Source organism: Paroedura picta, chromosome 5 (genome assembly GCF_049243985.1).
Source record: "Paroedura picta isolate Pp20150507F chromosome 5, Ppicta_v3.0, whole genome shotgun sequence".
In the NCBI taxonomy this organism is placed as follows: Eukaryota; Metazoa; Chordata; class Lepidosauria; order Squamata; family Gekkonidae; genus Paroedura; species Paroedura picta.
The window spans coordinates 114,316,217-114,343,369 of NC_135373.1; the positions used below are offsets into that span (position 1 = coordinate 114,316,217).

A 27,153-nucleotide genomic window follows, 5' to 3' on the forward strand; every position below is an offset into this window, starting at 1 on the left:
ACACCAATATATAGACTAAAGTTTATTAACTGCTTATTATCTGAATAAATGGCCTGCTCCAACACAAGAGAAGGATATTTAAATCTTTTCCCCATAAACATTCTGAAGGGTCACTTGCTAGTATGGTTACCTATTAAAGGCTGGGAAATTCCTGGCAATTTGGGGTGCAGCTTGGGGAGGCATTATGATGGCTATATTGATTCCCAAAACTATAAATGCTTCCAGTATTTTAACAACAATTTTCCACTAACATCTCCATTGTTCCTGGTTCTAATCAGCATATTGGTTTGTTAGCTCAAATATACTCCATAATTCATATATTATTTCAATTTTTGTTAAAACATCCATCGTTTTCATCTTGCTGCCACTTCTACTTTTGCCAGCATTGTTGTTGTTATTAGGTGCGAAGTCGTGTCCGACCCATCGCGACCCCATGGACAATGATCCTCCAGGCCTTCCTGTCCTCTACCATTCCCCGGAGTCCATTTAAGTTTGCACCGACTGCTTCAGTGACTCCATCCAGCCACCTCATTCTCTGTCGTCCCCTTCTTTTTTTGCCCTCAATCACTCCCAGCATTAGGCTCCAGGGAGTCCTTCCTTGTCATTAGGTGGCCAAAGTATTTGAGTTTCATCTTCAGGACCTGGCCTTCTAAGGAGCAGTCAGGGCTGATCTCCTCTAGGACTGACCGGCATGTTCGCCTTGCAGTCCAAGGGACTCGCAAGAGTCTTCCCCAGCACCAGAGTTCAAAAGCCTCAATTGCCAGCATAAACATGCTTAATACTACGTCAGCATCTTCAGCTGCTAGTCAGATAACCCATCCAAAAGACCCAGTGGTAAAGTGCATCCTATCATTTCTTTTTGTTCAGTACAATTCTCATGTTATGGTATTCTTGTCAGACATAGTTTAATTAATTAAGTAATTAATTAACTGCTGCTCTCGGGCCTGCCGGCTCTCAGTGCTTTAAAACACGTAAAATTCAATACAATAAAACAGACTAAGACAATAGTCCAATAAAATGAAACTTCTAACAACAAAGACCCACCCTCTAAAATTTCTGACTTCACGGCCTATCTTGACCTAAAGCCTTAAGATAAGTGCTAAGAGGAGGGGCCTGTTAAGATTTTCCTAGCCCTGGCCCCAACCAAATGCCTGGCAGAAGAGCTCCCTTTTGCAGGCCTTGTAACGCTGAGTTAGTCCCTTAGCTCTTCTGGGAAGGACCAGGACCGAGAACACCCTGGCCAAAACCAGGTATACCTCCATCTGCTATCCCGGTAATTAAATTAGAGTATATAGATGGTACTCTATGTCCTCATTGGGAAATGGGGAAAAGTTGCAGCTGAGTCAGGGTGACCCCATCCATGGGGTTTTCGAGGCTTGAGACTAGCAGGAGTGGCTTGTCATTGCCGTTCAATGCACTGCAATCCCGGTCTTTCCTGGTGGTTTCCCATCCAAGTAATGACCATGACCGCCCCTGCTTTGTCCTCAAGCTGTGACGAGCCCAAATTAAGGTGATCTAGTCAGGCTGCTAAATTTAATTGAAAAGCAAGGCGAGGATAATTTATGCATAAGAGTGCTATTGATGCATAAAACACCAGTTTCCCACCAGTGCAAGGTTACCCAGCGAAAAAGGCTCCCCATTACACCAAAATATCCATGGTGGCATTACCGAGGAAATTTCACTGGCCTACTGCTATGAGTAGCTTTCCTGCAGCACGCACACACAAAAGTATAAGTTGGAAGCCGTGCCATGGATAACTTCAGTTAAATATAGAATCATAATATAGATTCTTCCTCTGCCTCACTGAAATAACTAGGGCACTTTTTTTTCTTTCTGAATACACATGTTTTTTGTTCTTCTGTTTGGCTTTATTGTAAGACATACTAGAAACTGGATGAAAGGCATTCCTAAAACATAATTGGAGTTGTGCTGAAGAAATGTATAATCAGTAATGGCTTTCCAGCACTTAAAATGTGTTGACCGCATTGATTTATTTGGCTCTGGAGTCCAAATGGTGTGTTAATGGCATTACAGGAACTTTCAGTGGGGCTTCTGCTCGCAACATGCTTAGCAAAAAACGTAGGAGTCTGTGCTCGTTCCAAAGGCACATGTACCTGGGTCTTGCAACAGCCACCTCTGTGCACTACTGTCCCCTGCATTGTGACCGTATTTTTTATCTGAAATGTGCAATGACTGCAGAACTTTTGTTTGGCCATGAGATTATTACCTGCAGTTTAGCCAGGAGACTCTCCATGGCAGAGGACTAGAGGTCCACTGCTGCAACGTTCTAGGATTTGAATATTTTCTTACAGCAGATGCTGTGCTGCTCCTTTTGTACGCCCCATCCCTTTATGAGTTCATCTGTTGACTTCGTCTTCCTGAATTGCTTGCCAAGCATGAGTTCGAAGGAGCGGAAGGCAGTAGATTTCATTTGGGGAACCTCCAGTCTTTCGCAAGAGAGAATTTTCTTAATCCCACTCCATTCTGCAAAGGCCTACCATTGTCTCTGAGATACTTGGAGCCATTACACCGTTCCTTAATCCCATCTCAGTTGCACTTGCTTGCTTACTTATCAAGGAGCCAAGGCTGTTGGGCCTAACAGGACTGTAAACAGAGGCTATAAAGCAGGGGTGGTCAAACTGTGGTCCTCCAGATGTCCATGCTGGCAGGGGCTCATGGGAATTGTAGTCCATGGACATCTGGAGGGCCTTGAATGCACAGGCATGTAAAGAGATAATCCACTTTCAGTTTCTTACTAAATCATTGACTTTGAATGGTAACTATAGTGATAGTATAATTGAGGAAAATATAGTAATAGAGCCATTTATCTTCCCAGGCTATATTCCCACCTGCATGCTTCTTCTCTAGGCACATCAGGTCAAATTTTCTTAGGTACTGTATCCATATGAGTTTTTTTTTCCTCCTCCTTTATAGTGCTTTGCAAACTGAGGTAGTGTTAAGTAGATTCGTCCATTAGAGCGCCAATAGCTTTGATTTGCTGAAGAACGTCCAAATGAGCAGGAAGAAAGAATGTACTTCTTGATGTTGACTGTTTCGAAACTGCAGTTGTGCAAAACTGATATGTGGGCTACATATGAGAGAGTTGAACGAGACATCATGGCTGTCCAATGAAAGATTGGGCTGAAGCAAGGAGCTTTTATTGAGCATAACTGGAGAATTTCCCCTCCCCTTTCCGGACATCTGATGTGTGGTGGAAGGGTGCTGGAGGAGCAACATGTACATGATCATGACTCCCCCATGGGGCCAAACAACTGAATGCTAGGAATAGTGGGCTGTTCTATTCAGCAGCACTTTTTCCCAAGTATAATGCTTTGATTTCTCCCCATAGGAGATGGGTTGGTTGGTTGGTTGGCCTCCACTCCTGGGCCAATCTGGCTCATGGCGATTTACAATGAAACCCCAATAACCCTATAAAACCCCAATAAACATCATAAAAAATACAAATCATAAAATCCCCTGGCAGCATAACCCCATTCTACTCCCTCCCAACCAGTCCAGCATGGGCTAAATAGCCTTACCCCAGCATGCACTGCCAGCTGGTCTGGGGGTGCCTTCTGCCCTAGGTATTCAGGGCAACTTGAGGAGGGACTCCAGATCTTCCACAGCCTGGCTGCAACAAAATGCTTGGTGGAAGAGCTCCATTTTGCAGGCCCTGTGAAACTATGACAGGGCCCTCGGCTTTTCCGGGAGCTCATTCCACCAGGTCAGGGCCAGGTCCGAAAAGGCCCTGGCCCTGGTCAAGGCCAGTTGTAACTCCTGTGGGCAAGGGACCGCTAGCAGGTACAAGCCTGCAAAGAGCCCTGCGGGGGGGGGGGGGGGATAAGGAGACAGGCGGTCCCTCAGATACGCAATAGCCTTGAAGGTTAATACCAAAACCTTGAACTTGATCTGGAATGCAATTGACAACCAATGCAGCCGCCTCAGCGCTGCCTGGATATGGGCCCTTCGAGATGGTCTGGAGAGGACCCTAGCAGCCGCATTTTGCACCAACTGTAATTTTGGGTCAAGAGTGCCCGCATATAGCTCATGTGGGATATTAAATGGCATTATTAGGATCCTGTAAGTGAGGCAGAAGATGAATTTCCCCACCCATGCAATATATAGTTGACACATAGCCTGTCTTTACATTCATAGTCCAACATTTGTGTTCTCTATCTTCGGTAGGGATGTTTAGATATGCCAATAGCAACTTTCCGTTTTGCTTACTGGATTTGCCTTTTGTAAACCATGTTCTATTGAATGTGTGCATTGATTTTCTTTTTTTCCCCCCCTTTGCTCCTTTCTTCTCTCAGGTTCCAACTATGCCAGTCCCCGTCCTGCTCATGCCAACATGAATGCCAATGCAGCTGCGGGGCTTGCACCCGAGCATATCCCTACTCCAGGCGCAGCCCTTTCCTGGCAGGCTGCTATTGATGCTGCCAGGCAGGCCAAATTGATGGGTGCTGCCGGCAATGCAACGATATCTACCGCCAGCTCGACGCAGAGGAAGCGGCAGCAGTATGGGAAACAGAAAAAACAGGGTACCACCACAGCTACGCGGCCGCCCCGGGCATTGCTGTGTTTAACACTGAAAAACCCCATCCGGAGAGCATGCATCAGTATTGTTGAATGGAAATATCCTTTTTGGTGTCGTGACATTGAAACCGGATAGGTTGTCAGCATGGATCATATCTGATTTATCCATCTATCCATCCATCCATCCATCCATCCATCCATCCATCCATCCATCCATCTATCCATCAATTCATTCATTCATTCATTCATTCATTCATTCATTCATTCATTCATACATTCATTCATTCATTCATTCATTCATTCATTCATTCATTCATTCATATATATATACTGCCCTCCCCGAAGGCTCAGGGCGGTTTCCAGGGAACAAGAAAAGATACAGATAGATGTGAAATAAACTGGTGTGTTAAAGTGATAGGAAGTTCTAACCAATGAAAATAAACAGGTGTGTTAGGCTGATAGCTCAAGGAGGGTCTCTTCAGAAACCAGCACTTGATCTTCAACGTTTTGAGAACGGGGAACCAGGATGAAAACCCGTTTTCTTTCTTCTTTGCTTGGAGCCGGGAATGGCAAACACAGGATAGGAGGGCTCTCCTCAGCCATTTTGAAAACTCCCATACTGAGGTACCATTGAAAGGCCTTCACGGTACCATACCCGGGGCTAGAGCCTTGAAATAATACTTGCTGTTGCTGAGTGACTTTGCATCCCTGTGCTGATGTTCTTCCCAGCTTACATGCAAAGAGAGGTGAGGGTGTGGCACCTGTAAACTCTGTGCATACGTGCAACTTGTCCTCTGTGCAACTTGTCCTTCCAGTAGTCAGGAAAAAATATTGTAGGCCTGCAGGGGCCTAATAGATTGGGATCTGTGACCCCACATAAAGGCCCCAGCCCATGACTCAGACATCACTGTTTTAAACTATATGAATAGTACCTAATCTGCCTCTTTCTAGATCAGCCTTTCTCAGCTTTTTTTCCATTGAGAAACTCTGGAAGCACTCTTCAGGCTTTGACATACTCTAGAAGTGGTGTGATCATGCAGAATATGGTGGGGAAGCATAGCTGTGTACACAATCACTCAGGGCCCCTTTCCTTCCCACCCCCTCCAGGCCCATCATGGGCCATTTTGGGAGGAGGGGGAGGGTTGATATCAACATATATGGCCATATTACTTGATTTTAGGAAATTCTAAAAATTAATTTAAAAATAATTCCCACTCATTTGGGAAACCCTCCCAGGGCTGTCAGGAAACCCCAGTATTTCATGAAACACTGGCTGAGAAAGGTCTAGATTCTCAAAGTGCACAGCAGGGCTACTCATGGAAGGTTGAAGGTCTGCCAGACAAAAGGAGCATTTTGTTGCCTTACCTGCCTCCTTTTTCCTTGCCCTGATATGGATCAAATGGTTGCTAGATTCCTGTAAATTCTCTTGATTGATGATGCACTAAAGCAATAGAACAAATGCCTAAAGCCTCCAATTATCTGTCTTTTAAAATCTTAACGTCAATCCAAAGAGAGAAAAATCCAGTTTGAAATACCCAGATGACCAAATGTCAACATTCCCAACTTTCAAAATTCATGTGAAATTGGGTTTTCTTAGAGACCAAATTTTCTTATATTGTGATACTTTTATACTGATCTTGCTTTGTCAGCTGAGCAAAATAATGATTAATGATAAGATTTAGATTGCAGTTCTAAGCACCCTTACTTGGGATAAGGTCCGTTGAGATCCAAGTAGCTCTGCTGATGCTTGTGCTACTTACAGCACAATCCTAAACAGAATTCTTGCCTCCTAAGTACACTGAAATAAATACATAACTTTGCCTAGGATAGCACTGTTGGAATACCAGTTTACAGCTGTGAAGAAAGGGTGATTTCAGGGGATCAATTTTTCCAGCTGGTCTGGAAGCTAAAACCACTTGGTTTTATGAGATGCATTATCCAGAACGGATTCTGATCTTTTCCTTTTTACAACAACCCTGTGAGATAGATTAGGCTGAGTGCTGGTGAGTGTCCAAAATCACCCAGCAAACTTCTCTGGTAGAGTGGAAATTTGAACCTGCGTCTCCCGGATCCTAGTTCAACGTTGTTTTTCAAAACACGGAAACGGGATTTTCATGGCTTTGCCCAGGTGCAACCAGAAATGAGCTTGACTGGGAGAATGCCGCTTGGAGAGAGAGTCTGTAGGGAAATAGGCCGGGGGAGATTTCAGTTCCCTCATGAATACATGAAGCTGCCTTACAGTTTGGTCTGCCTCAAGACCACTGTTATCAATTCTGCCTGGCCTTGGACCTCCAGGGCCTTTCAATCCATGGACACCTAGATAATTTAAATCAGCCATGCTGGGGGTTGAAGTGGGACCTTCTGTATGCCAAGCAGAAGCTCTTTCACCCTCCCCTACCCCTCTTTTGCCCCCACTTTCTTTGTGATTGCAAGAGGAGAGCTAGGCTTTAACAAACAGATCAGCTGCCTTCACATCTAATATGGTCCTGAGGTAAAATTTCCAGCATCCTGCGTCCCTAAGGAAGCTTGGAGGGACAAACACAGTGATGGATAAAAGGCAAAGCACATAATCCCATTAGATGTTGTTGAAAACGTTTTTTGTTTTCAAGACAGGGGAAAAGGTTAAAAATGGATTTGTCAATAAAGGTTTCATAGATGGCTCCAAGCATCTACTTCTTGGTTTTGGGGGGGCGCTAGTTTTTTTTTTTTTTTTAATGCTCTTGATTAGTTTTCTTTCTTATTCTTCCTGACTCAGTTGCTTAGGATTTTTGGCATGACATGATGGATGGTTGACTCAGGGGGCCAAGCTCGTATTGGTTTACTTGTTTGGCATCTCAGCAACCATGGATCTTTAGGCAGCGAACTCAAGTGGAAGCCTGATAAATGTATGAGCGGTGCTGGCTGAACAGATTGATGCAAAACAGGAAGTTGTATTGACGAGATCTGGAAATAACTGAACAGCGCAGTTAAGTCAGTCTCTGAGGGATTATGATGGTTTCCCAAACAAAGAAACCGTTGCAATCTTAACCACTGACTTACCTCAAATACCAGAATTCCAAGCCGTAATGTACGCTTGAGTCGCCACTGGTTTACTGCAAGCAAATGGAAACAGCTAATCTGCTATAACTTATATAACAGGGGTGACCAAACTGTGGCTTTCCAGATGATGCTGGCAGGGCCTCATGGGAAATGTAGTCTGTGGACATCTGAAGAGCCACAGTTTGGTCACCCCTGTTATATAATGACTTACTGTATGGTTGCATGCCGTTAGAATGGAGCTGCCATGTTCAAATTATAAGGTTCTGGAGGGGGGGTGGGACATATACACTATTTCATTGGTCTCCACTTGTAGAGTTCTTGGTCAGACATAGTTGGAGGCAGAGTGCTGGATCTATAATAAAATCCAGCCAGGCAACTGTTCTTAGGGAGCTTTGGTTGCATACTTCATTACTGAAAAAGTTTATTTTGAGCAAATGTCTATATTAAAAGAGATGAAAGCCCCAATATCTCTGGGTTGAAATACCTAGGGTGTGAGAGTATGAAAAGCAATCACTGAATGTTGATTTTGTCCATGTCCTTAGTATATGTATGAGATTGCTTAAAGGGCATAATGAAAATCAACATACGTGTTTTGTGTGTGCATAATCATATCTAAGAATAGTGTGAAGAGACAAGGTGCATTAAAAATGAACCTCTGTGCGTTTTTTTTAAGTTATTCTTTGAATACATGTCACTCAAACTGCTTTGCAAAAGGTGAAGGGGGAAAAAGCTTGAAAAAAAATAGAACTGTTATGCAGAAGATTTAGAAGATCTTTTCTTTAATTATAGGAATAACAGGCCGGTTGAAACTTTATTGCAATAGGGGAGCATGAGAATTTATTTGAGGCAAACATTCCGTTAAATAACAGCACAGACCAAGAGGGGAAAATAAACTTAAAATTCAATCTAAATAAAGGAAAAAAGTCTTTTAAGAAATCTGTTTACTCTGGCACGCGACTGGCCTACCGTGCTTTTGACATATTAGGAAGAAACTTGGCTAGGAGGACTGAAACGCACTTTAAAAGGCATATGTTTCTCTTCAGAATACTGGGGATTAGGAATGTCTTCTTTAAACAGAATTCTTTTAAATCTTTCCCCCTATGTAATTTGTGTATGTGATTTGTTTTTTAAAAAAACTACTTGCCTTAACTCCATTCCTCAGACCATTTGAAATTATTATTTTACTGACTATTTTTGCCAATTGTGTGGCCTTAGCTATCTATATCCCCTTTCCAGAAGATGATTCCAATGCTACCAATTCCAATCTGGTAAGTACCTGATTTTGCTTACTTCCTTGCTACCTGTACATCATGACAATCTTACGAGCTACCTGAAGGCCTCACTCAGAACTTTGTATTGAGGTTGCCCGTACCACGATGTTTCGATTTCAGGTTGTTGAAGTCTTGGATTGCTAGTTTATGTAGATGAGTGCCTGTTTTACCATGGAAACAGCATAGACCTAATATCTACACAAAGTCTTGTGTAGTTTTACATCAACTATCATGGCCACTGCCAAGGAGAGCTGCTTAATGTGAACTGTGTTCTGTTGGTTCGTTGAAAATGATGTTAGAATTGCTGCCCAGATTACAATTCCCAGAAGGGAATTAAACTTCGACTGATTAAAGTCTTTAGTGTAAAGATGACCTGAACTTTTTGGATTTGTTGTTTTTACTTTTTGTGTGTGTACACACAATGCCTGTGTGTGTTTTGAAGGCTGTTCGTAATTGCAGGTGCTTATTTGTTTCCTTCGTGTATTGTTTCTATTGCTTCTGTTTTATGAAGAAGTATTACTTAATTGATTGGATCCGCTTTTCAACTGATGAACAATTTTGGGATTAGGGTGTAAGATGCTTTGGAATGTGTTCCTATTGCACACTGCCATTTGTGTTAGAAAGAGAACTGATTTCTCCTCTTCCTACTTCAGAAGTTTTCTGTATTCTATTTGCATTAAATGAAAACAGTAACAGCAGTAGTTTAACACAGACTTGTTGTGCTGCCCTAGCTGGTCGCACCCGAGGAAAGTTCCGAAGAGTACAGCCTTGGCCAATAAGGCAAGACCTAATTGCCAACCTAATTGCAAAGTCTAAGTCCAGTCTGTGTCTTAACACTAACTAGGCAAATCTGAGTTCAAAGATGAGCCATAGGGATGGTTGTCCAGCAAGCCGGGGTTGGGAACCGGGAAGACAGAGTCCACAAGTCGTGTCAGTCCAGATATCAAAATTGTAGTCACGAGCTGAAAACCAGGAGTCAAGAAACCAGGAGTCAGTCGGGCAGAGCTTCGCTGAAGCAAAGGTGAGACAGGAACCGAAGTCAAGGTGACGGGTAGGTTCAACGCACAGGTTGCACCCACAAGGAAACACCATTGCTGCTTTGCTCAAATGTAAACTCCCTCAATGAGCTGAATGGCCCCACCTGAGACCTCAGGTGTCGCCTGCCGAAGTGCCCTCACCTGGGCCCCATCTGCTTTGACAACGGGCTGGGTACTCTGGCAGCACACTGTGAAGTTTGCTTTCTGTCGCTGCCTACGACGCTCTGACGAGCTGTCCGGGCTGGGGTGCCGGTGTAGTTGAGGGCACAGCCGGTCGAAAAGACAGAGTGTTGACCAGTGGTCGCTCTTGTTCAGTGCTCCTATCGCGCCCCTGAGGCCCAATGCTTCACCTGTCTCCTGTCAGTGGCACCAGCAGCTGCATGGAAACTGGAGGTGGGGGGCGGCTCTTGCTCGGAGGGCAGGGGTGGGGGCGGCTCTTGTTCTGAGGGTGGCAGGGGTAGCTCTTGCTCTGAGGGCGGGGGCGACAGTGGGGACAAGATACCTGTCTGTAGAGTGGAAATGGACAAAATGTGTTTACTTTTGGCTTTATATGGCGATGTTTGCTAAGTCAAGGAAGCAGAACGTAGAGTTGGAAACTGGAATGTAACCCATAACATCAGAATAAATTATTGGATCCAGCCCACTTTCCCCCCTCAGTCTGTTCCCTTTCTGACTCCAGCACCTGTCTTACAGTATTTATGGTGGTCAGCAAATAATGACCACATAATCCCTTTTGCCCCCTTTTCAGCAGTAGAAAAGTTGGTTGGATCCAGACCAAAATATTTCCCTCTGCCCTTTCCCAAGAAATCACGTGAACTCAGTTCTCTGCTGTGATTTGAAAAAAAGTGAAAATCCCGCCTTGCATCTTTTCCAGTGTTATTAAAATAAAGTTTAGTCAGAGCCTATAAAGTTGATGTCATTCTTTTGATTACTGCCAAAGGAATTAATTGAGGTGGTGTGAGGGTGGAAGATTTTAAGGAAAATAACTTGCATTTCCAAAACCAGATAGCTTAGACCTGTAGATCTATTCTTCAGGCATTGGTGCCATGATGGTATCATTTCATAAAACAGGTCCTAGTGAACTGATTGGGGGGAATGTTTCAGAATTTGGCTTGAAAATAAATCTTGGGTTACAAATCTTGACCTTTTTCATTTGGGGTTGATTGTATTAAAAACATGCAGGACCCGAAGGAAATTCAAGAGTTTTTTTTTAGGACCTGAAATAAACACCATCAGGACCTGAAGTAAACATCATCAGGACCTCCTCTCCACCCACCAGTAGTGGGAGGGGGGGAGTTGAGTTGCCGATCTTGCCATGTTGGTAATGCTGGGAATGTAATTATTGTTTTAATGGGGTTTTAATTGGGATTTTAGGATGTTGTGGCGGGGAATAAATCTAATAATAATAATAATAATAAGAAGAAGACTTCAAGGCTTTCACTATAAGGTGAAGTCCATGTGTGAATTTATTATTTGCTCGGAGCTGGATTTATGCACAAGCTAACTAAGCTACAGTTTAGATCTCAGGTTAATAGCGGCCTCTAGTTAAAACAATACAAAATTTGGGCAATGCTGTGAAGCTTCTTCAAGTTGACAAATATTTAGGGTTGCCAATTTGGATGTTAGAAAGTCACTGAGATTTGGAGGGTATATTCTGGGAAGGGTGGATTTTGGGGAGGGAAAGGACCTCAGTGGGATTTAATGCCACAAAGTCTACCCTCCAAAGCTGCTATTTTCTCCAGAGGAATTGATTTCAGCAATTTGGAAATCAACTGTAATTCTAGCAGATCTCCAAGCTGCACCTGGAGGTTGGGAACACTACATAGGTCAGGGATGGCTAAACTGTGGCTCTCCAGATTTCCATGATGCTGAGAGGGGACCATGGGAATTGTAGTCCATGGACATCTGGAGAAACACAGTTTGGCCACCCGTGGTTTAGAATAGAGGTAGTCAACCTGTAGTCCTCAGATGTCCATGGACTACAATTCCCATGAGTCCCTGCCAGGATTCGCTGGCAGGGGCTCATGGAAATTGTAGTCCATGAACATCTGGAGGACCACAGATTGACTTATCCTCGTTTAGAACCTCAGCAGGTCTTAATCTAGACCTGGGTATTCTTCTATTCCCCTCCCCCTGGATGCCTCACTATGTAATTAAAAGGGATTAAGCTGACAAATGTCATCGATATAGATACTTAATTCTAAATTAGAACACACAACACACATGCTCAAATATATACCCTATAGAAGTGAATCTCTAAAGCAAAAATTCTGTGAGTACTCCCTCCTCATATATTTTGATGTCTAAGTGCAAAACATCAAAAGAAAGTGAATACTTGTATATGAATACAAATGAACCAATAGCATTTAGCCATACATTCTTGTGATTAAGCTCTTGACGGTGAAGCAATATTTTCTCCTATTGGGGCTGAAATGTGATCGTTTGCAGCCATCATGCAAAGATTCACCTGAATGAATGCTTGAGCTTAAAGGCTATAGGAATCTGTGAAAACCACATGCCACTCAGAGTAGATCCTTGAGTAGACCTGGAGTAGACCCTGTAGCTACAGCTACAGGTGTATAACAGCATCCTTGCTTGTAAATGCCTGCTCAAGACCCTGGAGAATGACTGCCCATCTGTGTAGACAGTGTGGACCTTGATGGAACAATGGTTTGATTCAGAATTACGCAACTTCATGTGTTCATATGTTGCCCTTGGGCATTTTCCACAGAATGCTTTAATAACTTACACCATTTTTTTGTGTCTGTAGTGGGACTGTGAAACCTACTTTGGCCAGAAAGTGAAATCAGTTAAAACAGTCATTCTTTTTTGCTACTCATCCCACACTGGTAATATTCCTACATGCAGGCAAACACAGTACTAGAGCCTCCAAGGCACATTGAGTGAAAAATGCTGATAGTTTTTTTTTTCATGCACTCTGCTCAAGGTATCTTTTCCTGCATTTTATTTATTTACAACAGGGTTTTGAATAGTTCCTTGATGCAAGAAAAAGTGGTTTTTAGATGGATGGTGAGACAGGGGAAGTTTAAAAATACTGTTTTGTTTTTTTCTCCTTTAGGTTGTCAATGGCAAACATGCATGGGTATATATTAAATGGTGGAAACCTTTAGCCTGTCCAGGAGAATAACTGGGCAACTCAAGTGCCTACAATAAAAGAAGCCTGAAAATGTTCCTTAAGATAAATTTTTAAACAATATTTATAGCCAACCAGTTCATTGCATCAGTAGTTTAAATTGAGATTTAAAGGCGTCAGCAGAGTTGGCATGGTATATTGGTTAGACTGAATGTCAGACTAAAATCTGGGAGTACTGAGTTTGAATCCTTGCCTTTCCATGGAAGCTTTGCTGAAAGATTCCTGGATTCTGAGCCCTTTGCCTTCTCTTGGCTTAATTATTTATTTTTTTAATTACATTTTAATACTGTTCTCTCTTGCGGCTCAGGGCGGTTTACAGCATAGATTCCATTATATTGTGCGGTACAATACTCAAGTTAAGAAATGTAGCTCAGTAACTTATGTTAACATCATAAACATTCAAACAGTTAACCGTATAACCAGTTAACCATATTGTAACTTTTGCTTTGACAGATGCCTTATGATGTTTCTTGTGGGAGTGTGTGTGTGTGGGTTCTGGAAATCCAAGAGATCAGGGGTAGTCAACCTGTGGTCCTCCAGATGTCCATGGACTACAATTCCCATGAGCCCCTGCCAGCATTTGCTGGCAGGGGCTCATGGGAATTGTAGTCCATGGACATCTGGAGGACCACAGGTTGACTACCGCTGCGATAGATGTTATCAGTCCATTAGCCCCAACTAAAGGCTTGGCAGAAGTAAAAACAAAACAGAAAGAGGAGAGGGGAAGGGAGACAGAAAAAAAAGATAACAGGGGCAAGGTATCTTACATTGGCATCTCACATTCTGATGCTGGGTCCCTAGGAGTTTAAATATTTTTTTCCATCCATGACGACTGTTGTGAGTTTGCTTTGTTAATTCTACTGGGTCATTCATGCTAGGGTTTCTGTACTCATCACAGTTTTATGGCATTCACCTTGTTGTTAATTAGATTTTCCCCTGGAAATGGTTGTCTATTCTGCTGTTACTTCTGGTAGAGATCCAGTCAGCTAAGTGTCAAGTGATTGGTTCATCTTTAGAAAACATTGGATGAGATGGTGGGCTGAGACAGAGAAAGCCGCTTCACAAATGGTATCTCCTGTAGAGATGGTAATCAGATGCACTTACAAAGAAGAGCCATTTTGTTAGAGAAAATTACCTGTAGCTGTTCCTAAATGCAGCAGTTTGCTACAACAACCAAGGAGTCAAATATTGTGGCTGCAATCTCTGTGCTTTTTTCCTTTCTCTTCTCCAGTTGCATTGCCATTGTGACTCTGTATATACAGGTTCCAAATATCAAATCATAAGGATCTGTGGTCTTCTAAATTAAGTTTCTGATTTTAATACTATTTCTGTATATCGTACATCATGCGTTTTATTTTGATTAAGATGATATTTTATCCATAAATATTGATGCTATCCTTTTGTACATGGACCTCGTTACAATATTTTATCTTTGCTCTATGACCACAACTAAATTTGAATTGATGTTTGGAAATGCATTTGAAAAAGGATTATAACCGATTAATTCTACTAGGTTTTTAATTAGAATTGCCCCTTATGAAAAAATCATGGGGGCGAAGACTCCATTGTGATTATACCACTGTACATATTTCAAAATTCAGGCAACATGTTGAAAGGTGGTTTCTCCAAACAGCATATATTTTGTTTAATCAAGAGAAATTATTTCCTTCAAAATGCCATCAGCATTGTGGTACCAAAAGATGATTGTTGAGGACACTGCTTTAGTTGAAAGGCTGAGTAAGAGGAAAACTGGCTTGCAGTTGGCAGCTGCTGCAGAGAGCTATCTGCCACACGTCCACTGGCAGCCGGAAGGAGAAAGCACGATAACAGAGATAAAACAGAGAATAATAATAGTTAGAGCTATTAATATCTAAGGGTTAACCGTCAGCTGTAGCTTGCTGTAAAACAAAAGTTCTCAACCTTTTTGACCCTGCAGGCACCTTTGGAATGTTGTGGTGGACTGAGCCACAAGATGGCTTCCTCAGGAGGTGAAGCCAGCCACAAGATGGCTGCCACAACTTAACCTTAAGTCATGCAGCACAAATCCTTGTGCTGTGGGGCCAAACAATGTTGTTTTTTAAAAAAAATCTGTGCAACCAATCAAATCTGCAGTGGTCAGTCAGAAAATTGGGTTGTGAGCTTTGGCCGCTGAAGTTGTTGGCAGGATCCATGGAGCCAGCTGGGCACCATGTTGGGGACCCCTGCTCTAAAAGGAAATGTGCTTCATGAAAATCATTCCCTGTACTCAAAGAGCAACCTTGGTGAGAAAACCGTTTCCTACCTTTTCTTCAGATACTGCTTCGGAACGCTGTGTAGCCTGCATTGCTCAAGAGTGAACAGTATCTATTGAACAGTGCCAGTGACGTCATAACCACACTGTGTCAGAGCTCTTCCCACCCTATGACCCTGATACACTGCCCACTTTGTTTTAAATGTTAGTTTTGTTGTTATGCATGCTAGTTGCAGCACTGGGAGTAGCTCACAGGAAAACACCAATAGACAAAGACGCAACTGGGGCATGCCTTGCAGAATTATCGGGATAAATAGTATCAACATGTTTTCTAGTTAAACAAATTCTGTGTATCACTTTGAAGGGAAGGGGGAAAAGGTAGAACCTGTCCAGTTGTGGGAAGCCAGATCTGCCCAGCTTCTCAGGGGAAGCCTTCACTTGGGTAATGTCGGGCTTCACATTCACTTTGCAATTTAATTCTGAAAAGGGGGGAAAAAAGGTTGCCATAGCAACTTGTACAATCCTGATTTCCAGAGACGTGGAGAACCTTCTTCAAAAAACACATTACCCACTACATGATGCGTAATGTCTTAAAAAAAAAAAGATTTGAAGGGAAAAAAATCGGTTTATATTCTAGTATAATAATCTTAATACCTCACTTTTTAAAAGTTTTTTTTTTAATAGGCATTTTTTGAAATCACACTTTCATTCCTGGAGAATGTGGAATGATGATCAATACAAGATTTTTTGGGGGGAAAAAAACAGTTGATAAATTAAGGAAGATGTTATTGGAATCTAATAATACTTTTATTTAAAGTGCTCCAAATATGTTACTACAGTATTATCTTTACCTCTGCCTTTTAAAGTAGGTCAGTGTTGTTCTCCTTGTGTTGTTTATGTGGGTTGGGGTGTGATCCTAAGAAAGAGAATTTGACTTCATTAATGCAGAGCTGGAATATGAAGGAGATGTTTCCTGTTTTGCATCTCGTTCAGCTACACGCAGGGGTAGTCAAACTGCGGCTCTCCAGATGTCGATGGACTACAATTCCCAGGAGCCCCCTGCCAGCATTCGCTGGCAGGGGGCTCCTGGGAATTGTAGTCCATCGACATCTGGAGGGCCGCAGTTTGACTACCCCTGAGCTACAGGAATCCCTGTTCATGGTCACCGTCCAGTCAGCCTCTGTTTTAGAAATCAAAGCAAAATGACGGCTTCTCACCATTTAGTGCTAAGGATTAGATTATGCAGAATGACAGGAACATCTGAGACAACGGGTTATAATTTTTTTTCCAGTGGATGGAAACAATCTGTTGATTAGGAAACACCCCTCATTCTGTGCTTCTTCTTTTTCTTATATATGTCAGTACATCTCTTGTGTGACGTCTGCTTTTTGAAATATTACGATGTGAGGTTTCTGGATGTTATGTAATGTCTGACAACATGTGAAAGAAACGAAGGAGGGCATCTCTATGCCATGTATCAATTTTGACATTGTTCTGTTCGCACCTCATTTTTTTGCCCCTCTGAGTCTAATTTGTACAAGCACGATCATCTGACATGACTTTTGAAACTAATGTAAGAGGCCTGGAATCTCTTCACGTTTTAAAAAAGTACATAGTTCTTGTACAGCCTCTTGCTCTCCTGGGAAATTGTAGCTGCATTTCTTAAAACACTTATTCAGAGGAGTCTCGGTAAAGTAAATGCCATTGCTCTAGAGCAAGTCATTTGTGCTTAATGCAAATCATGCTGGGGAAGGAAATTACCATTTATTTCACTATAAGGGCAAGGCCAATACCTTCTTGTTCTATTCAAACAGAAAAATGAAAGCAGACAGTTATGCAGTCTTCAGATGTATTTCATCTTCACCCCCCCCCCCAAATCCCCCCTCTGTTTTATACACACAAGTGCAAGCTATTGTATTGGTATTTTCTGTCCATTTTAATGGGGTTTTAAAAGGGGGGGTGTTAACTGGGCACCGGTAACTGCCACAATAATAATAATAATAATAATAATAATAATAATAATAATAATAATAATAGAATCATAGAGTTGGAAGGGACCTCTTGGGTCATCTAGTCCAACCCCCTGCACTACTCAGGACACTCACATCCCAATCGCTCATCTACTGTAACCGGCCATCCCCTTGAGCCTTCACAGAATCAGCCTCTCCGTCAGATGGCTATCCAGCCTCTGTTTAAAGATTTCCAAAGATGGAGAACCCACCACCTCCCGAGGAAGCCTGTTCCACTGAGAAACGGCTCTCACTGTCAGGAACTTCTTCTGGATGTTTAGATGGAATTTCTTTTGAATTAATTTCATCCCATTATAAAAATAAAATATAAATAAATAAGGAGCAGTGATACATAGTCTCTTGACGGAGCCAGGAGACCGGGGCTAGCTTGAGGACAACTGAAGCCGATCTTCATGAGACGACCATAATTAGTATAGTCTTTCTGCCTGTTTTCCCTGCAGTTCTGTGTTAAAATGGAGATAATTGGCCTCCATGATAACAAAACCATGGCTGCCTAAGACAGGAAATTTCTTCTGTGTTGTTTGCGTGGGCAGTCAGAAAAGACATGTCTGGTCAGTATCTTACCATGTGATAACATAATGGCATTAACTTGGTTAAATGGCATATAGCTTGGCTGATTATTTGTTGTACCTTTTCGATAATCAGGAAGACACGCTTTGTGCTGCTTTGATAACTCCTCTTGTATTTTGCAACTTACCAGACTTGCATTTCTGCACTGTATATCTTCTGGGTTCACATTCATCTGTCTCTACAGGTGGATAAAGTTTCATTCGTTCTCCGTAAAATTGAATTGTGCCTCCTGGAGCAAGGAAGATGGAATTGTTATGCCTCTGCTAAAGACTGTGTTTGTTTGCCTGCCCATCTCAGGTTGCTTATAAAAGAGAGTGAAAGAGAGCAAAGCTTAATATCTGGTGATTACTTCTGCAGCTAGCTGAAAATAGGCCTGTGGTATTAAACTAGTACTGCAGGCAGATGCATAACAAAATCTATTTGCAGACAAAACTTGATATTTCATTCAAAAAGTGTAGGGAAATATGTACATGTTAAACCGCATTGTACTCTTTACTACATGCATCTTCTTCTCTTGTTTTTGCATACGCATTTGAAGAATGTGAGCAAAGATTTATCTATAGATTTAGATGCAATTTAAAAAATCTGGGGCTGTGTCCAAGAGGCGAGATTTTTCTACTCACGAGATAGCCCCCCCCCCCCCGGTTGGCAGAATAATCTGAAAATAATAAAATGCCAGTGAGTTTTTGACCACTTCCAATTGTTTGAATTTGAGATCTCAGGATGCTACATCAGGAGATTTCAGCTGCCATTTTGCGAGTTGCCTGGCGACCCCCATAAACAATGCTATCATTGTCTGGCAGGGGCGGCAGCAGCAGCTGCTGATAGTATGGGGCAGGGGGAAGAGAGGGTGGCTCCAGCAGGCGTGAAAGAGAAAGCAAAAAGAGAAGCTATGGAGGGTTGGTGAAGGGAAAAAGATCGCATGGAAATGAGAGAGAGAAAGGAAGGGATGGCAAGAAAGTTGGTGGAGGCAGCAGGGAATTGAGGAAGGTTGTAAAGGTTGGTGGGCAGATGCAGGGTTGCTGCAAGTGGAGAAAGGTGGTGATAATTGGTGGGAGAATGCAAAAGGGAGCAGGAAGAAGCAGGGACCTGTGGGAGGAGGTTGGAGGTTCTCCTTCCCTGCATGTTTCTCTTGTGCTCTCATTCATAGAACCAAATGGTGATTTAAAATGACTTTTTCTGAATGTTTGGCGTTTAATGTAATCTTACATCAGGGCCCCTGCTGACACCTTTTCTGGCCGGGTGTTTTTAAGGAAATGGGTGGGGCCAGGTGGGGCTTTGGCCTAGCAAGAATTCAGAAGGGAATAGATGGAATTCTGGGTCATGCAATCCAGTGAGTAAAGAGTTAGTTTTAGGCAGTCCAGGAGCGTCGGCAGTGACCGATAGATGCAGAGTTGCACCCACAAGTTAATACAGGATGTCAGTAGTCCCTCAGTCCTTATTTTGGGATGTTGCTAATCTGGCATGGTGCCTTCTTGATTGGAGCTCTCTTTGGGCATGTAGCCTGGATTGGTCAGTTGGCTCAGATGAGCCAGGTGGGCTCACAGGACAGAGAACTGCAGATGGAGGCTGAGCAGAAGAATGAGGGGCTTCTGCAACTACTTTGGAGTCTAAACCTTGGTTTGTCTGTGGCCCATTTTCCTTCTGCAGGTCAGAGCTCTCTGCCATGTTGAACATCTGGCTGAGCTAAACACTCATCCCGCTGAAGCTCAGGTGTAGCTGGGAGCTCTTAACAAGACTCTTTCTCCAAGGAGTTCGCATTTACATGCTCTGGGCTCACAACGGGTATAATGCCATAGAGTCCAACCTCCAGAACAGCCATTTTCTCAAGAGGAACTGATCTCCATAGTCTGGAAGAGGCTTTCTTAACCAGGGTTTCATGAGACCTTGGTGTTTCTTGATGACCCTGGAAGGGTTTCCCAAATGGATGAGAATTAATTTTTTATATATTTGTTAAAAATTTAATCAGGTTATATGGCCATATATGGTCATGTTGACCCTCCTGAATGGCCAGTGATGGCTCTGGAGTAGGTAAGTAGGGGAAGGGCCCCAGGTGGACGCGTGTACAGCTATGCTTCCCGATTATATTTACCTTGATCACGCGACTTATAGGGTTTCTCAAAGTCTGAGGAATATTTCAGGGGTTTCTCAATGGTAAAAAAGTCGAGAAAGGCTGATCTGGAGATCATTTGTATCTCTGAAAGATCTCCAGGCTCCACTTGGAGACTGGCAACTCTAGCATGTCCCTTTGCCATTGGCAGCTTGTCAAGGGAGAGTTTGGCTATATATGTTTTATCAGAATGACCATTATTTGGCTAGATCTGAAGAATGCTTGTACAGTCATACATCTGAAACATGCTCTGCAATTAATAGGCATGTCTACTAAGATCCAAGAGCCTCTTGTGGTGCAGAGTGGTAAGGCAGCAGACATGCAGTCTGAAAGCTTTGCCCATGAGGCTGGAAGTTCAATCCCAGCAGCCGGCTCAAGGTTGACTCAGCCTTCCATCCTTCCGAGGTGGGTAAAATGAGTACCTAGCTTGCTGCTGGGGGGGTAAACGGTAATGACTGGGGAAGGCACTGGCAAACCACCCCGTATTGAGTCTGCCATGAAAACGCTGGAGGGCGTCACCCCAAGAGTCAGACATGACTCAGTGCTTGCAAAAGGGATATCTTTACCTTTACCTTTACTACTAAGATCCACTATAAGATCCAAAAAATTCCTTCCGCAAGGGCCCTTACACCATCCAAAGCCAATGCATTAATTGCATAAATATTAGTTACATGACTTGTCTGATGATGCACTGATTTAATTCCATGCAATCTGGCGTCTTTGATAGCATGGCAGACTGCAGGTGTTACACTGCCTCTTGTTACTCTTTGGACGCTATCTCTTGTTCCTGGTTGAACAAAACATGTGGGACAGAAACACATTGATTTAATGTGCAGTGCAGTTGGAGGCCCCAATTACTGTTATATCTCTTTAGTACCTTCTGTGATGTTTTCCCTCTTTGGTACCATGATGCAATTTTTAAAAGGCAGTGGCACAGTAGTTTTAAATATACATGGTTTGGAATAATGCATAAAGGTGCAAGCAGAAAACATCCTTGGAGGAAGGACAGAATTTCCCATAAGTGTTTTTTCCCAGTCTGGAATCTGCAATAATATGATGATAATAATAATAATAATATAACCTACTGTCCACTGTAGGTTCATTTAACATATGGTGGGGCAGATTAAAGCCATCTAGAAATGAGTAGAAATTACAGGAAAAATGGAAAGTGAGAGAGGCCCTTTTCAAACTGGTTTTGTATTCTGTTTTAGTAACTGCTTGCTAATAGATTTTTCCCTGTCATTTCAGACAGGCCCGTTTTAGTAATGGGTTGTTAGCAGAATTTATTTACCTGTTCATACAAACCTCCTTGCGTGAAGTGAGCAAAGCATGGCTGAGCTGCTTTTGAGGGAAGCTGCTTTCTTCAATTTCCTACCCCTTTATTGCGCTTCTGAATCACTGTGATGGTGCTGTTCATTTATTTGCTTTTCAGATTTTTATGCCGCCCTTCCTTGAGAGCTCAGGGTGACTCACAGTACAGTCAGTTGCACTTCCTGCAATGCCACTTTCCTCCAGTGCAGACGGCAGTGGACTTTAAAAAATGTTTTAAGTCGAGCACTATAGCGCTACGCATAGAATGTTCCAACACCCAGTCATCCCTTGAGCCAGCTTGGTGTCATGGTTAGGAGTGCGGACTTCTAATCTGATGATTAGGTTTGATTCCACACTGGGTGACCTTGGGCTTGCCACAGTCCTGATAAAGCTGTTCTGACCGAGCAGTAATATCAGGGCTCTCTCAGCCTCACCCACCCCACAGGATGTCTGGTGTGGGGAGAGGAAATGGGAGGCAATTGTAAGCCGCTTTGAGACTCCGCCTCTTCCTCTTCCTCCTCCTCCTCCTCCTTTGAGGTAGATCACATGGTAGAAAAGGATGATGGGAAGAAGTGTCTCTGAAATGACCATAGCTCCTCAGAGAAGACTTATTAATGGAAGGAAATTCACTGTATGAAATGACTATCCCTGTATTGCTTTACTAGAAATTGGGCCAACAATGAATAACATCTGGTTTAGAATTATAATGTGAAAATCTTCAGAGAGAGAGAGAGAGAAAGAGTATACACCACAGGACAATGCATTTATGGCCTGAGTCCTCTCCTGTATATGTACCAGAATTCTAGCACTCTGCTCAGACCTCTTAGAAGCTTTCTCCCACCCCAGGGAGCCTTCCTTCAATGAAAAAGGCTCTTCTTCCTTCGACAGAAGGGAGTCTTCTGACGGAGGATGGCTCCTTGGGCCGACCACGATTAACGTAAATAAATACTTGGGTGTACAGAGTGATATGAGGGCCAGTTTAGGCAGTAATTAGCCTTTGCTTTTTATAGCTGACTCATTGGACTAATTGGATATGAAAATGCAGTAGGGAACCTCTCTCCTTTCCCTCATTTCAGCTTGATCTGGAAGCTACAGTAGAAAAATGAGACCCAAGCTTTGGCTTAGCAGCCTCTCCTTATCACTGGGAATCATCTGTCTCTGTATCGCTTACATGGGTGCAGTGAGTCTGTTTTCAAATCATTAAGTTATGTACATGTACCAGCTGGGCCTGTCCGGATTTTGGACTTGGCTCTATTACACCTTGACCCCGCACAGCAGGCATACATCTCAAATACTGTTCCTGGGTTACTTCTTGCGTTTGCTGAAAATGCTTCTGATCAAAGCTTTCTGTCCCCTCTGACTGGAGTTTCAACAACCTTTTGCCACACAAGACTATATCTGGCAGTTGCAGGGGCCAGATGCCCGATTCCGACACTGCACGTGTTCCAGCTGCAGCATTTCTGTGACTCCGCAGTTAGTTGCGTTGGCACCTCTGCAGCTGCTTTTTTGATCTGCCTTGATAAATTTGCACTGATGGAAGACGTTGGGAGTTTGGAAACTTTCCTGCTTTGGCTGCCGCTGTACCACGATGGCCACGGGGCTTGCAGGCAGGAAGGCAGAAGGAACTGAAATGGAGACCATCTGCACGTTGCAGTCTTTATCCGACTTGGCAGATAGTAAAGTTTATTTTTAATGTTTACTCTCCCTACTGAAATCTCAAAAAGTGTCTTAACCATTTTTTTAGATCTAATATAATAAGAAAAAAATGTATTAGCTTGGCTTTTCTAATGACATTTTAAGACCTTTTTTTTTTTTGTACAGCCAATATTTCTTAAATTGTCCGTGTTGGAATTTTCCAGTATTGTGGTAATACTAGTAATCAAGCCCGCTGTATGAAGAATACAGCGGGCCCTAGGCACTTACCGTATCATGGGGGGTCCGTTGGGCGGCGGGGCCTCCCCCGGGCGGCAGTCATTTTGCGGGCAGGGAGTCTCCGGCAGCCGTGCTCCCTCGGGCGACGGCCTGACGTGGCGAGAGGCGCTTTGCGGCGAGAGGCGCTTTGCGCCTCTCGCGGCGTCAGGGTGCCGGGCAGGGAGCCCCCGGCAGCCGCACTCTGCGCGGCTGCCAGGGGCTCCCTTGCGGCCGGGCTGACGCATCGGAGGCACTTTGCGCCTCCGAAGCATCAGGCCGGTGGGAAAGGGAGCAACTGCGAGCCGTGCTGCGCGCGGCTCGCAGTTGCTGGGGCTGGGAATCAGAGGGACCAATCGGCAGGTGCTGCGCGCCTGCCGATTGGTCCCTCCGATTGTCTGTCCTGAGGAAGGGTCCAATCCAGACCCTTCCTCATCACGGACAAATCCCACCTTAGAACCCCTTAACCAGTTATTTAGTCCGTGGCGCCCATGGCGCCACGGGCGGTTTAAAGATAAGCTGTATAAGTTGTTGCTATATATGTAAAATGGATCCCATATAAAACTACTTTTGTAAAAGATGTACTATTTTCTTTTACAACCCATTTGTCATTTGATGCTTGACATTTTGAACCAAGTGATTTTATGGTCCTTTTATAAGTTTTTCTCTGTGCTTTTTTTTGGGGGGGGGGGTCTTTGTAGAATGCAAGCCCTAAGAAACACTGAATCTGCATCCTTCATTGTTAAGGGTACAAATTGCATGTACACTAGGTATAAACGTAACCAATTATATCCCTGAATTACCATCAGGGGTCCCCTAGATCATGGATTTACCATCAGGGATTTACCCTAGAGCTGGTGAGATCTGGTCCCCCGCTCCTAAGGAAAGAGCTCAAGACTGCTAGCTGGACAGGGGAAGAGATGGGGGATTAACTCCAACTAATAGCCATCTTTAATATGTTTTAATGTGCGGGGGATTTTAAGGGTTCTGTGTTTTTACCATTTTATTGTGAACCGTTGTGAGTCTTTGAGAGCAGCGGTATATAACTCAAAGAATAAATAAATAAATATGATACTATAGCTTCTGTCTGTATAATACTTATAATTTCTACTAGAGTTTCTACCTGGATAACTCAGGCAAACTCGATACTGTCAGATCTCAGAAGCAGAGCAGGGTTATCCCTGGCTAGCATTTGGTTGGGGGACCTCCAAGGAACACAAGGGTCTTGATGTCGAGGCAGGCAATGGCATACCACCTTAGAACGTCTCTTGTCTGGCTGCCAGACAATCGTAGGCTCTCCTGGCTATATTACACACATGCCATACAACACAATAAATAATACATAAATAAGTGTCCATTCTGTTACTCTTGGGTGGAAGTATCTCCAGGGATGTTGAGATATTTGAAAACTCAATGAACTACGAAATCCAAAATATGAACTACTAAGTAAATACCGTAAAAGTAGTTTTTCATAAGGAGTAGTGGTTACATTTCATAAGCAGAGAAGGAATTGCATATGGAACAGCAGACTTATGCAACAGTTCCAAGAAAAATGTTCTGTTCTGGTTTCATGTCTACACTTTAAGACTTGCATATTTTACCACATGACAATAATTAAATAAGACTTAAACTAGCAGTCTGAAGATTGGCCCTGGCTGTATGGCAGGTTCAAAGTGGCTTCCAGATGACCACATAATTATGCGATTGCTCCCTACCAAATGGAAATTCGGTACACAAGGAAGTGAGAAAAATTTTGTACTCATGGACTGAAAATAAATCTGGTTGTAGAGCAATCAAAATGGACAATTTTTTGATACCTTTTGTGCTGAAAATGTTTTCAGACATGTGAAGTGAATTCCATTTTGGTGTAGTGGTTAGGAGTGCGGACTTCTAATCTGGCCGGGTTGGATTCTCCGCTCCCCTACATGCAGCCAACTGGGTGACCTTGGGCTCTCCACAGTACTGATAAAGCTGTTCTGACTGAGCAGTGATAGAAAAGCGGCATATAAGAACCAACTCTTCTTCTTCATTTTCAAGAAGGCATTTTTATTAGAGGTGCTAGTATCTTTATGGCAAACATGATTTGGCAAGAATCAAATGGGTAGCCATATTGGTCTGAAGTAGCACAATATAATCAGAGTCTAGTAGCACCTTTAAGACCAACAAAGATTTATTCAAGGCGTGAGCTTTCGAGTGCAAGCACTCTTCCTCACACTATGAACTTCCATCATGACAGTGGGAATATAAAGCAAAAATTAATTCTGTTAAATTAGTAAACTGTTAAATAAGTAAATACAGCCATATGATAATTCTTTGCCAAAACAGTCAATCAGTCCCCTTGAATTCAGTTGCACTTCACAAAAACATCGGAGAAACTATCTCATCCCAAGACCAGGGAGTTAAACTCAAAATCCCATTACATATCACTACCATCCCGTTACAGTCACATTGTCCCAAATAAAATAAATTGTGAGGAATGTGGATACACGAGTTAAACAAGGTTAGCATGCATAGTGAGATTAAAAAACCTATGTTCTTGCTGAGTCCAGGGTATGTCATAGTTTTGAGTGTTGTGATTTGCATTTCTGCAATCTCCCTTTCTAGCCTGTTCTTATAGGGTTTTAAAAGATGGTTCCTGGTAAGGACCTGTCCATCAGCATTGCACCATAATATTAGGATTTTATTGCCAAGTCTAAGACAAGACAGAAAAGGAGCAGTTGATGGTCACTGAATTCTGTTATCAGACTGCAGCAAATGTTAGGAAAAACACTGTTTCGGATTCATAATATGAGAGTTTCATTACCCCTAACACCCTTAAGGCACCATACTATGCTTTTAACCAAGGTGATAATAGGATGGATGGGTAGCATTTGTGATTATTGCAGGAACAGAATGTAGGTATTCAGTGACATTGAATATTCCTCTGTAATCTGTTTGAGAGACCTGAATGTTAATTTCCCCTGACAAGTAGCTATAAATCTAGCTTCTCTATTTAAAATCTCCTTTCTTTGGAAATCTTATTCTAAAAGAACCTTCAAGTTATACCTGCCGTGTGGGCAATCCTATCTTAAAGTTCAAAGAATTGATTTGTAAAATATCAAATATCTTATTGATGGAAAAGGGCAGAGCAAGAATGAATCTGGAAGGGAACAGATTCAAAGCACATAGTAGTTTATGATAGAATTGTTTCCCATTGCTGAGGAAATTCAGCGGATTTGTTGGGTTAAGTTCGGTGTGCTGTTTACCTTTTGCTTTCACATGAAAATGTTGCATTGGAAAAAAAAAGCATACCGTAGAGGTACTGAAACAACTTGCATGGAAGGAGAGCCCACTGTTTGTATTAAAGTAGCTGTGGCTGAAAAACAGCCGGTGTTTGTTTCTCAGCACTTTTGATCTTATTACTTGAGCTGTTCTGGCAGCCAGGTGAAGATCACATTGTCAGGCATTCAGGTGAATTTTGAAGAATATGCTTCAATCAGTCGGTGGGGGTTTATTGTGGCTCAACTCCCCCTTGTGCTTCAACATGAGCTAACATGCCTATCTGGGACCATTATATTGTACAGGATACAAAGAAATGCTTTGTGGCACACACTCCTGTAGTGCAACCCATTCTTAATGGAGTAATCTTTCTAGGAGGGGCTACTGAATGATATGTTTCCAAACACCGTGCTTTGTGGATGATCTTGGCTTTGAATCCTATCACCAGTTACCTACAAACCACATGTGAAGAATGCCAGTTCTTGCTTTTCGAATGTATGGAGTGCTGTGCTTGTTAATTGTTGTTATTTGAAATGTTTGCACTGATTACACATGGGCAGAGAAGAGCGGGCTGGCACCTGCATGACAGCGGGGCTTATCCCCGCGTATGCATGAAACTGGTGCTATCTGGGCCTCTTCCTGGTGTTGGCCCACAGTAGGGCCTCTGATGGCCGCTGTGGCAAGGGAATGTGGATTCTT

General features: G+C 42.9%; 1 protein-coding gene across 33 annotated transcripts in view; it reads left to right on the top strand.

Moving 5' to 3' along the window:
• Positions 1-27,153, top strand: part of CACNA1C (calcium voltage-gated channel subunit alpha1 C) — a 611,497-nt gene that overhangs the window by 122,194 nt on the left and 462,150 nt on the right. For all 33 annotated transcript variants that reach the window (XM_077340079.1, XM_077340052.1, XM_077340055.1 and 30 more), the window contains exons 2-3: positions 4,314-4,635; positions 8,738-8,843. In XM_077340079.1, the coding sequence (XP_077196194.1) occupies positions 4,314-4,635; positions 8,738-8,843 (428 nt within the window). The remainder of the gene's footprint in view (positions 1-4,313; positions 4,636-8,737; positions 8,844-27,153) is intronic.